The 13,032-nt window shown below is 43.9% G+C and overlaps 1 protein-coding gene across 2 annotated transcripts in view; it reads left to right on the top strand.

Moving 5' to 3' along the window:
* Positions 1 to 13,032, top strand: part of cdk14 (cyclin dependent kinase 14) — a 177,960-nt gene that overhangs the window by 147,354 nt on the left and 17,574 nt on the right. Inside the window, exon 11 of one of the 2 annotated variants that reach the window (XM_085364984.1) lies at positions 9,023 to 9,086. In XM_085364984.1, the coding sequence (XP_085221110.1) occupies positions 9,023 to 9,086 (64 nt within the window). Of the gene's footprint in view, positions 1 to 9,022; positions 9,090 to 13,032 lie in introns of both variants that reach the window. The other variant, XM_085364983.1, reaches the window with a different exon arrangement.

The following is a 13,032-nucleotide window of genomic DNA, read 5'->3' as shown; positions in this document are numbered from 1 at the left end:
TGTCTCAGTGCAAAAATGTTTGTGTGTTGCTTCTCAGAAGACACCAGTGCGCCGCCTTCCATTAGTGTGAGTGAAACAGCTGTTGTTTCTGGTGAAATATGCCCTCAGACAGCCACGGGTAATATGATAGCTTATGTTTGTGCGTAAGACTCGCTATTTACTGAAATACACTGGCTACGTTTACATGATCATAATAATCTGATTATGGACATTAATCAGAGTGATGCATTGCTGCAATTAAGATGTTTACATGTTGCTTATCAGACTGTTTCATTAATATCCTCTGCTCGGCGTAAAGCCATAAACGCCACCTCCACAACACGGTGACGGTTTCCCTCTAATATAGGGGATGTACCTTAAATCTAAACTGTTGTTCGGTTCTTATTAAACTCTGCCCATCCTTTTATTTCCATCTCAACAGAGCTTGTACAAAAGTGTTTCTCAAATGAAGGCTTGCCAGTATTAAATAATAAAGAACTACCAGAGATGAAAACCCAGGGCTTGATTGTTTCTTTTAAGTATAGGTGCTAGGGTCTTTGAGAGATGCCAGCACCGTTTTTATTGGTATCTGGCACCATTAAAATGATTCCAGACTAGCTGTTAGCAGTTATCAGTAGACATGTGATAGCTTGTACATCATGTGACGTTTCTGGTCCCCAGAGAATGAATACATGTCCTCTTGATTTTTTTTAAATGCTAACTTTGTTTTTCTTAGTCATTCCAACCTGGTGGTCAGCGCAGCCAACCGCTGCAGTAAAATAACACTTGCTGTAGATGCATTTGGAGGTACTAGCGATAGATAATCTACTTGATGAATTCTCTACTGAAGGCAGAGATTTAAGATGTTACAGCAGTTCCAAACGTGCGGCGGCAGGAAGGGACAGGTGCAGACACACTCTCTGAGGCATTACCATGAAAGGTTAGCATTTAGAAATGCTCATAAGGATCCAACAGTGATGTTGGACGTGTCACTGTCACTATATCGAGTCCAAATTTAACTGATCATCCTCAGTTAATTCTTTGATGATGAGTCTGTGAGCTAACATGCTAGTTTTAAGTCTTATTTAATACAACACCTTATTCATTTTGTAAGTTACTGTTGCCATTAGTGTCCAGCAATCCGGTCTTTTAAGCCTGACGTCATTAGCCAAACTCCGCTTCAAACAAACACTGCGGCATCACTGAGAATTACAAAGTAAATTCTTTCATCTGTAATAAAATGATCAGCGTTGCTGCTTTACCAGGTGTAACTATGAAGTTTAACATCCAGGCATCCATGAAAACAGGATTTATTACATTTAACAGAGTTAGAAGTTAGCAGGAAGTCAGCTCGCTAGTTTCCATCTAAACGTGATACAGTGGTCCCTCGCTATATAGCGGTTCACTTTTCGCGGCCTCGCTGTTTCGTGTCTCCTGTACAGTACAGAATGCGTTCAGCTCGTCAGATTTACATAAATCTTCGCTAGCAGAAGGTAACAAACACAACAGTGTCGACGTCAAAGGATTGTAAGGCGCATTAAGCGAAACAAAACAGCGTTGGGTCTGTGTTTCCACAAGCCCCGCTAGTTTAGAGACTTATTCATCATGAAGAAAACAAGACAGTCAGCGATCAATCGATTTACTTTCAAGGGAGGCCTCGTCGGTATCTCAGGAACGCACTTCGAACCCTACCACAAAATGACCCCAAATCCGGCCTCCGCTTGCTGCCTTTTATTGGGAAAACAGTTCACACAATACACAGCAAAACCCCCCCAATGGTTCTAAGACAAGGCACTATGTGTGTGTACCTGTAAGCACCTGTATGTATGTGCAAGAACGTGTGTGTGTGTGTGTGTGTGTGTGTGTGTGTGTGTGTGTGTGTGTGTGTATGTGTGTGTGTGTGTGTGTGTGTGTGCATGACTTCCTGCTCACCAAACGGATCATAAAAGCAGGAAGCTTACAACACAAGAAACAGATCTTTCAGATAGCATGCATCTGCAATAAAACCTCCCCCAGCACAGAGTGGCTGGAGAGGTGGTCAGGATCAAAGGAATGTCTTGATCCTATAGACTGAACTAAGACCTTACAAATTTAAGAAACACAATGACAACATTCAACAATTAGACTTAACAAACAGTCAAATAAGTCAAACTTCACTCAACTCATTCTTCTTGCTTCCTCCACTTCCGTACCATTGATTCATTAATGTTGAATCCTCTGGCAGCTGATCTATTCCCATGTTCTGGGCCTGAAAACACGGTTTGATCTTTGGTTTCATTCTATAATTACTGGACTTATTTTTCTACAGAGGTTTGAACTTTGAGAGTTTAAAACAAGAGAGAAAAGTGTGAAAATGTTCATTCCTGTCAGAGAAAAGTGTAGAAAGTGTGTAGTGAGGGGATTTACAGCCTTAAAACATCTATAATAATCGTAAAAAAATAAAGTTCACCTATCACGGATTATTTTTAAAACGACGCAATAAACGAGGGAACACTGTATAGCATGTTCTGACTGAGAGAGTTCCTAGAAACATTCAAACATACAGCTCTGCTATCACTTCCAACATAAATGAAGACAGAAAACTAAACAGCAGTGACGTTTGCAGGGTTACTGAAGTTGGGCTAGCTGGTATATAATGATGTGCTATGTGATTGCTAGCGACACAGCTATGTTAGCATAACATTAGCACAGTGAAGCTGGAGGATGAACGCCAACTTTTTTCCACTCGATAAAAGTTAACGTGACGGATTCTGGTGGTCAGGGACAAATGCAATCGCACAGCAGGATGCTATACACGGGCCAAACTTCAGTCAGGAGAACAACTGAGATTATTCATCCACAATAGAAGGTTAGTCATTCATATACTGCTGCATTTGCTGGGCTGTAGTTACATCGTAAGGGTTTAAAAACTGAGCTTTAAAATGAACAGTGGTGATAAAAACCGAGAGAGGCTGACAGTGATCACTGACTGTTTTAGGGGCTTGTTCAGATGAAATAGAGCATGATACAAAACATTAAAACATGTTAAAAACACAACAACCTTCATAAACACAGAGTAGTTTGGACCTGGAAGCAGGATTGATACGTCGTCACTTAACAACTGGACAAAGCAATGTGACTCCATCACTAGTTTCAAGTCTTCTTAAATACAGCACGATGGTTGTTCTGTAGGTCACTGAGAGTAAAATACACACCAAAGTCAGAGTTAGATGGTGGCTACTTGGTGGTCGACGTGTCCCTTCCATTGTTGCTTGGATTGTATCCTCCCCTCTTCAGTCACTTCCACCTCTCACGGGTAACAGTCAGATTTAAAAAATCCAAGTGGCCAATGAACAAAAAGCCAAATGTCTTTGGCTCATGATTTTGAACATCGCCACAGTGTTGAGTGACATGATTTCGGCTGTATCCATGGTTTATATGCGCTCAGGCTTTTTAACTAAGATGTGAACTGTAAGGAACCTTTATAACATCATTGGCAGTCAGTGGAACCCTTTGAACCGTTTGAACATGGTTCCACACAGAACAGCTGTGAAGGAGTTCATTACAGCAGTGCAAAGGCACCGCATGGTGTCCAGAGGCCTGTTTATTTTGAGTGTGTTCCTGCTATGAAGTGTAAGCCGGTGCACATGTGAGCTGATCTACTCTCAGGAGAGAGCGGGAGGCTGCTGGGGAGATAAATAATGCCATTTCACCACCAGCCGCTGTGCCTGTGACATGAGCATCCATCTGCTGAAACCCAGACAGGATAGCCAGGGCTTACTGAACACATTCCACCCCGGCGCAGTGGGAGACAGCTGATCCACTTGGCTCTGGTTCTGATCCATTTGACCCCTGCCTGGAGGTGACCCCAATCTGCTTGGCCGTGACCAGGGATGGAGAGGAGCCAGGGGTGAGACTTGGGGTTTTGGAGCAGAGGAGAACATGAAGGCTGGGGTCAACTTTAGGACAATGGCAGAGAGCAAGGAAGGGAAAGTGGAGGAGGTGGGAGTGGGATGAATCCTGTACTGGGGTCAGTGCCGGTGCTTAACGTGGATTAAAGGATTGACCTCCCCCGAATCTCTAGGAACAGGAGGACGCAGGATAAAGTTCCATACTTCTTGGTTTGGGTGGTGTCTGTTTTTTTTCATACACGTTTATTTCTAAGCACATTTAAAAATACCACCCATTGGCTAAAAGTACTGTACCATTAGTAGAATAAAACAACTTCAATAAAAGTAATAGGGGGACTCAGTCTGGTCAGAGAGGTAAGGACCAGAAGGCAAGAGGTTTCAGTCTTCCCATTTGATCAGGTTTTTTCCCCGTGCGATTTGTGACCATCGACATTCCTTCTAGTCAGAAACACATTTCCAGATGAATAGAGAGGCAGGATAGGAGCGGTGGAGTTGGAGCAGCTTTTAAGGGTAAATGTTATCTTGCATAATACTCAGTTGGCGGTTATGGTATCACTGCACTGTGTTGTGTTGCTGTACTGGAGGAAAAGGTTTCTGGATTTTACAGATGTGCTTGTTGTCTGCAGGTGTCAGGGTGGCTGACAGGAGAAGCTGCAGTCGTGCTTCAGGCGGGTTCACATTAATGCTAATGACACGTTTGTGCTCGCTCTCAAACCTGTGACGGGTCTATGCTAGAACACTAGAATGGTGACACTATACTGTATTTTTGGGGACTTTGTGACGTTGTAATAAATTCACATCCTTTGGTGGAAGGATCTACAGCAGCGGTCTCCAACCTTTGTTGCGCCATGGATCGGTTTATGCCCGACAATATTTTCACGGACCGGCCTTTAAGGTGTCGCGGATAAATACAACAAAATAAAACTAGTGCCGGTACAGAAAAAAAGAAGATTTATTCATAACACATGTAAAAGACCCAGGAAAACCGAGTAAACGATCAAAACGTTAACCAAATAACGCTGAAAACCGATAAAACCCTGAAAACCACACATTTCACACCTGAGCCTCAACTCTCGCGGCCCGGTACCAAACGACTCACGGACCGGTACCGGTCCGAGGCCCGGGGGTTGGGGACCGCTGCTCTACAGTAACAACAGCAAAAAGTTAGGTCCAATCTGCTGGGCATGCTGTCGGATCCACTGGGGATGAGAGGCATGATGTGCAGCATGATGGGAGAAATCAACACTTTCAACATGAAAACTTAAACTGGGGATAACAAATAAGAAAACCTTTTAACTTTTTAACTTTTTTTATCTTTAATGTTATATTATAACCTGTAATTATGCTGCAGATTATAAATCTTATAGTCCACACAAAAACACTACAAACAGTAAATGGAAAATGAGATCGCCTCCACATCATTTTATGATGATATTTTTATCATTGTGTTTGTTGTTTAACCTGAGTAACACTTTAACACTCACAAACTGGACTGTTTCTCGCATCCAGCAATACTGAGGAAGATATCTCATTTACATTTAAATCACCAAATCTGTTTTGTGGAGAGAAAAATGTTTTCCCTCGTGTACGTGTGCTGCTCTGTGTGCAGGTCTGTCCAGCACAGCACTGACACACATAGCATGTCTGACACTAAGGGCAGCAGAAGCAATCGTTTCCCAGTCGGGATGGACACACACACACACACACACACACACACACACACACACACACACACACACTGTACTCTGCAGTATATCACTGTGATATCAGAATCTGAACTAATTCACATTAACTGCAAGAAGCCAGGTTATATTTAGTCTTTTGTTTTAAACGTTTCTTAATTTCAGGTAAATAAATCCTGTTTTTAGCTTTCGTAGCACAGATTAGGCAGGACGAGCATCTTGTGGCTCACTCAGTCTCAGCCTTTTTTTAGTTTCATATGTTGCAGTTTTATAAATATTCAGCAACAGTAGCACTGGGTAAAGCAGTTTTATTTGAGGTTTGATTATTCCTGCGCCCCCTTCTGGATAGATGAAACTATGCACCTGGTTTCCACACCTGCTCTGCAGCAGTTCCAGCTGGCCCTGGTCTGACTTTTCAAACAGCACTCCTGGGTCTTCAGTAGAGGAAAGTCTAAGAATATACTCTGCTGCTCGGCATGGAGATTTTGATTTTAGAAGACATGGCTGATCCTTTTATGATACTAAGTTCACATTATGGGAAATGTTTTCTGAGTGTGACCCATGGAGAAACTGACTGAAACAAATCAGCTGCTTTAGGACAAACAGCCTGCAGACACCGCTCAGTCCTTTACATGTTGTAGCTGTTTACTGTCACCAGGGGGCAGTGTGCAAACCATCAGAGGTTGTTTTTGTTGTTTTTCTGTGCTTCTCCTGTAAATTCTGCTCTTGATCCAGTGTTGGACGTACACACAGAATCATCCACAGTGAGCCACACGCTGTTCGGCTTTGTGGGCTGAAACAGGGAGCCGTGGAAAAGTATGTGGTGCTACTGCTGTGTGGGCGACGCTGGCTTGTGCCGTTGTTGGTTCATCAGCCAACCACTGCGAATAGCGAGCTCCTAACGTTCAATGAGAACCACTGAAAAGCGTCCTCTGCACTCTCTGATGTTTTTCTCTCCGATGTTTCTCCCATTCTTGATAAACTCTGGACTGCACAGGTGCACATTTGCATCGCTCCTCTGTGGCCTCCCTGTAGGCTCTCCATAGACAGATATCTATCCCAACGGTCACAACGCTGTACCGCAAATTAAGCATAACCCATCCCAGATATGCCAGCTGTCTTGTTCACTGCGAGGAGCCTGTTTGACCCGTTCATTGTCTCGCCACGTCTCTCTAACCTCTTCATTCTGTCTGGCAGCATGAACAGAATTAAGAGCGTCGCTGTGTGAAGGTCAGACATACTGTTTGTGTCTGGCCAAATGGGTGGTCTGTAACCTCGCTGCTGGGGGGTTTATTATATGTATGTGTGGCAGAGTATGAGTGCAGCGTGCAGGGTTGTGACCTGTGACCTCACAGGGATTCTCTTTATATGCTCTGTCTTTGTCTCCATACACTCTCCACACATTCCCTCATATTCAGAGATGTGTAGAGACCAAACCTGCCCCCCCTGATGGAATATCCCGTCCTCCATTTCAGCAGGCTGTTTCATATATCCATTACTCTATATGTGCAGGCATGGCAATCTACTGCCTGAGCAAAAATGGAGGGGTGTGGGGTTTTATTTTCCCATGTGGGACATACAGAGGGGGGATTGTGCCCCACAGGAAGCCAGCAGCCGTTATTTGTCCAAAACATCCATCTCTGCGCTGAAGTTGGAAAAGCCTTGGAGCGAAAGTAGTAGGTCCTTGTGACTGACCTCCTTTGTTCCATTTTTGCTTGTGTCATCACATTAAGACTGAGCTTAGAATGTGCCCGAGAGCCGTGAAGCTGTGCACACATGTGGTCTATTGTCTTTAAAAGAGCATCGTCGTGCACAGTGGCAGTGATGAAGTCACACGTCATCATCACCATTAAAGAGTTAAAAAGTAAAACATGACTACTATGTGGTGAAACAGCTGTATTGATAGCTTAACAACAAGATCTGTGAACTGGAGACGATCTGCAGACTATGAGATTGTAGCAAGTCTTAAACAGTTTTCGATCAGCGTGTCCTCCATCGTCCACCCTACAACCATCACACACTTTCATCTCATGCTCATTATTGTTATAGCACATTAGCTGTACTGTGTTCATTGTTCATTGGGGGTTATTGATCATCTGGTTGAGGGACCACCACGGAGAAGTGTTAAGCGAGCTCACGGATGACTGACTAGACCCTGAGCTGTGCTGCTGCTCGTCTGCTTCCCCGGCATGATGTCCTCATAAAGACTCTGACATTCACATCCAGCCCTCCACCCAGCTCTCCCTCTCCACTTCAAAGGCCACAGAACTGATACATCAATAATGCAAAATGACTCCAGCTCTGCCAGCCAAACTCAGATCCTGTCACGTGGCCCCTCAGTCACCCCTCTAACACTCACGACCTCATGTCCTGCTAAACCCACCCACCCATCTTATCATGATCATGCTCATAGAAATCCATTCTCTGACAGCTTCTATCAGGGGGAAGTGCAGTTTTCAGGTGATGCTCACCAATCTAGCGTTAGTGGAAGACAGATCTAACGATGGAGGTCAGTGGTGAGGACTAACTGAAGGATTTTGTACTGCTTTCAGCGATGAAGCAGTCAGTGTACTCCCTTCTGTTCTTAGCCAGAGTCTTACCTTGTGTGAACATTGCTTCCAAACACATTTAAAAATGCAACGGTGAAACATTTTTAATGAAGTTCAGTGTGGAACCACCTTTCCTCAAGTTCCACTCCAGGCTGCTTTATGGTCCCCTACTGCCGTCTGGTGGACGTTTCTATTATTGCAACTAGACTAAAGCGTTAATGTCCACACACAAGCTCCAGACCTTTTAGAAATGCTTTTGATTTTCTTGATTAAATAAAATATTGTCCTTTTAAGCACATCATTTGTCTTGTTGTGTTTTGGAACTGTTGAGAATCTGAGTCACTAAAGCGACACACCCGAGTCAAAGGAATGGGCGAAGCATCATCAGCTGTTTAATCACATAAAGTTGTGGAGAGACACTCAATTTTTGCTTTTCTTTGTCTGTCATCTGAAACTAATTTATCCCACAGTGCACCTACACTGTGTGTTTGCACGGAGGGACGAGACATGCAGCAGTTCCACACTTCTACCATATGAGTTTGTTGTAGATCAGACCAAGCGGGCAATCTGGAAGCTATTATGTTGTTATGGTATGATGGATCACGTCAAAGGCATGTCCGCTGCTCTGTATTCGATCACCCTAAAGCCAGGTTGTGTGCGTGAGAGCTCCATTTCCCAGAAAAGATGCACTTATCATGACTGTTGCCAAAGAAAGGAGACGCCTTTGTACTGGAAGTTTATCATGTGAACTCACATCAGCAGTCAGCTGTAATACTTTATATAGTGTTTAACCACAAAGTAACCTGTTATATTTGCAGTTAAAACAGATATGATGCAAATGCTTATAAAGAACATGTGTGTCATTCTCCGTCAGGTTAACATGATCCTAATCATCACTTTTCCTTCTTTGTGTCTGTTTCAGGTCCTTGGCACTCCCTCTGAGGATATGTGGCCTGGTGTTAACTCCCTGCCTCACTTTAAACCAGGTAATTACCAGATCTTAGTATAGTTTTAATATACACACTGGCAAAAATCATGGCATGCATGATTAACTCTGTCTCTGTGGTGTAAGTCTGATGTTGTAGCAGTGCTACCCTGAAGATACATAGATCACATAAAAACAAAGGAGAGTGTTGGAGGAGGACTGAGGCCATTTGTTGTGACCATTGTATGGCTGCTGTTAGCATACAGCTTGCTTTTGCACAGGCATCAACACTTTGTACATCTAACAAGATGCTAAAGAGTTAGCCTGAAACCGTATCTATGTAATAGATGCTATAATACTGCCGCTATGCATAAATTTTACTGTCATTAGTATCTTTAGTTGTTTGGTGTGCGGTTAAAGATAGCCTCTATGCTAACACTTTAGGCTATCTAATTCTGACTGACGGGGCGGGCAGATTGATCCAAATATCGATAATATCGATATCAATGCCGGTGCTGCTGACTGAAAGCAGGTGTCCTGCTAACTCTTCAGTCTACAGAATCAGAACGACAGATAACAAGATCACATTTTAGTGTCCAGGTTTTGAGGAAAGCCGCAGAAGCTGTTGCGACTTGGTTGTCACGCTGTTGTGTGCATTCTCAGAACTCCAAAGCTTATCATGAATATGAGGCAACACTGCCACCTACCAAAAGCTCACTGTACCCCATTAGTGCACCAGCAGCAGAAGAGGGGGTGGCAGCCATGCCTTCTGGGAGCTCATTAGGGCTTTTTAGATAGGACATGAATAGAGGGACTGCAGAAGAGCTGGAGATGAGAACAGGGGACAGGCGAGGATGGACATCAAGAGGGTTAGCGCGAGGGTTCGGGGTAGTGAGGCATCACAAAGCTACAGTATGTGACCCAGCCTCTTATCTCCAGTGGCCAATTAGAAACCTACTGGGGTGGCTTTCGTGGTCACATGCACATACAACCCATACTAATGTGACTTTGCATCCTGTGGCCACAGCGACAGTTGGCTCTTGTTAGCCTCTCGCACACTGTGTTGCACAGCTGTGCTGCTGTCTCACCCACACAAATGTACACACATGCCCGGCTTTGGCTGGCTCCAGCCTGCGAGCGCCGCGTCTCTTCATATGACGAGTGCATGTTCAGGGCTTCTTGTGGCTGCGCTCTCAACAAACACGGGAAAAAGTGAGACGCTTGTGAAGCCCTGTAATGCCTCTGAGTGCACATCAATTACAACCTGAGTGCAGACACACAGTGAATGAGAGGATAATGCAGGAGCAGTTTTTAAGCACAAGGGAGAAATTGAACTATAATCTCCTGGAAGTGCACTTCAGGTCTAATCTGAAATCTTCTAATCTACACTGTGGCAGGAATAAAGTTCATGTTTTTCTTTGGACACCGACTGTTTTTTTACTCATTTTCTAGGCTTTGTATCTGACCAGTTTTAGAGGATTTGTGTTTGCTTGGTTGTTTCTCTCATTTATTAATCACTTTAGGTAAAAACGTGCTCACGGCATAAACTGATCTTAGACAATCTTTAGGTACTTTGTTATTAGCAGCATGTTGTTTCAACAATAACACAGTTTGTCATCCATGAAATAGCCCCAACAAGATGATTCTTAAGAGTTACTAGCAAAAAAAACTTAAGAAGTCTTAGTAGGTGTGTCCTTAAAAAATCAGAGGAAACTGGAGGATCAAAGAAGAAGTGCCCAAAAGATGAACCACAGCAGGAGAACGGTAATCCTTAATGATAGCAGGTGTTATACTACAGCTATAGCCTCCATAATCTGAATGATATTGTGTTGTATGCTAACACTTTCACAAAACTGAATGACAGGCTAGCCGACATAAGCAGATAAAGAGATGGACATATGAATAAAGCAGATCACTAGCAGAGCTCATTAAAACAAATATAATGGAAATCACAGCTGAGTAGCTGCAGTGGCTCTGTGGAGATATTGTGTGCAGACCAGCAGTGGATGGTGCTGAAACAAAACCAGTCTCTGCTGACACACTGAGTGGTAAAGAGTTAGGTCTGTGATTAAAGTGTGAAGACAGATGCAAAGACAAACTACTTGAGTATTTTTCTTTAGGTTTGTAACAATAAAAATCTGTTACTGACTTTGATTTTTTGCAGTATTTGAAACGTGTATAGATACAAACGAGCGTCTACATGTCTGAGGCTGCAGTGAGCAGCAGGTGGCAGTGTTGCGTCAGTCTGCAGAGTTTCCTCAGCAGGACTGAGCTCCTCTCAGCCGCCCGTTGTCCAAAAACACACGACTGCTGTGCCGAGGATCCGTCACATATTTCTCTGTTACTTCCACATAAATTCTGCAGCACCTTCCTGTCTTTCTTTTCTGTCCCGCTCCAACCTGAATACATCGCTGCACTTTCAGACACGATGCTGCGGCTTGGCCTTGAGTGAAGGCGCCGCTTTTTTTTTCACATTTTTGTGGGAATGAAAAGGTTCCACAGATACTTCCTCACTTCCAGCCATATCTCCCTTTAGCTGCCTCCCGCCGCTCTTGGTCTCAGTCATGGTCCAGCTCAGACTGCGTATCTGAAAATGAAACCTTGAAGGGAGGGCGCATATAAAACCTGCAACACAGCTGCACAGTGCACACAGGTACAAACATGCAGACAGTCTGACCAACACCTCAGACACAGCATAATGAAGGTTCTGGTTGATTTGAGCTGTGATTCTGACATATTAATGAATACATTTCAATAATCATGTTTTGTGGTATTTAAAGAAAGGACTAACATTTGCACCAGTATGCTCGAAATATCCAAAATTATGACTATTTTGAAGCATGCATGTTTTACCAGCACAGCCTGGCTCCACCCCTCCTCCTGCTGATAGCTGGAGCCGTCTCCCCTGGTGCTCAGCGAGCTCTGGTCAGCTCACGCCGGCGCACCTGACACCAGCCTGGGCGACAGGACCCACTGCTGGCTGTCTTGCAAGCTGCAGGCTGATGCTGGAACAGGCTGTCTGGTTGCAGGCTAGCTGGATCAGGCCAACAGTGTGGGAGTCCAGACGGACTAGCTCACTGGGTGGCTGGCTAGCTTGTACAGTAGCTGACTGCACGCCAACATGGCAGTTTTGGCTGTAATTAAGAGAAGAGCGCTGAGCCTTCACACATTCACAGCATAGCGATCATAGCTGCAGAAGCACGCAGACACTGCTTCACCAAACTCCTCTTGCAAATATGACAATTTAATGTGGTTTGGCCTTGCAGCAGAGGCACATAGTTCACACTGCATTGCTCAAGAGGATTTCATTCATTTTCCAGTCCTCATTTTGGCAAACTAATACACAAAGCAACACTTTGTGTGATAACATTAAGCTGTTTTGCCTGGTCGTCGCAGGCCTTCACTACAGCACACATTTTTAAGATTTCAGACAAAGAATTAATTACATTGACTGTGGCTGCATTCCTTTAAGATGATCCGGTGAACTGTCCGGCACAGCTCAGTCTGAGGAGCACAGTGTTGAAGGTATAACTTACAGTGACAGGCCAGCTTTGTACAACATTGCATGTATATTTGTGTTTGCACTTTTCATGAGTGTGATTGTATAATGCAGGAACTTGCCTTTGTGGCAAACTGTTAGCTTTGGTTTTAAAATGTGGGACCGAAAAATGTATTTCCGGATGAGGTGCTGCCTGCAGAGCCAGAGAACCAAAGAAGATTGAGATGGATCCCAAACTAAATGTATTTAAGCTTTTGATTGTGGTTCACATGAAGCTGCAGTTAAAGTCTGACAAGCTAGTTACTGCAGCACTAACCGATTCAAAGTACTTGCTTTACCAAAATATATCTTTTTGCAGGTTTTGAGATGTTTTACTGCCATTTTATACCGCAAATGCTCAGTTTGATGCAGTTTCTTTTGACGTGTGTCTCTATAGGACATGATCATCAAAGATAAACAGCCCCCGCTATGTGTCCAAATCTAAGAGGTAGCCAATCAAAAGGGAGCT

Source organism: Diplotaxodon limnothrissa, linkage group LG11 (assembly GCF_057381915.1).
Source record: "Diplotaxodon limnothrissa isolate DT_005_m linkage group LG11, D_limnothrissa_male_GT1.1, whole genome shotgun sequence".
Classification (NCBI taxonomy): Eukaryota; Metazoa; Chordata; class Actinopteri; order Cichliformes; family Cichlidae; genus Diplotaxodon; species Diplotaxodon limnothrissa.
The sequence above is the reverse complement of the archived record's forward strand: the minus strand, read 5'-3'. Positions and strand labels throughout refer to the sequence as shown.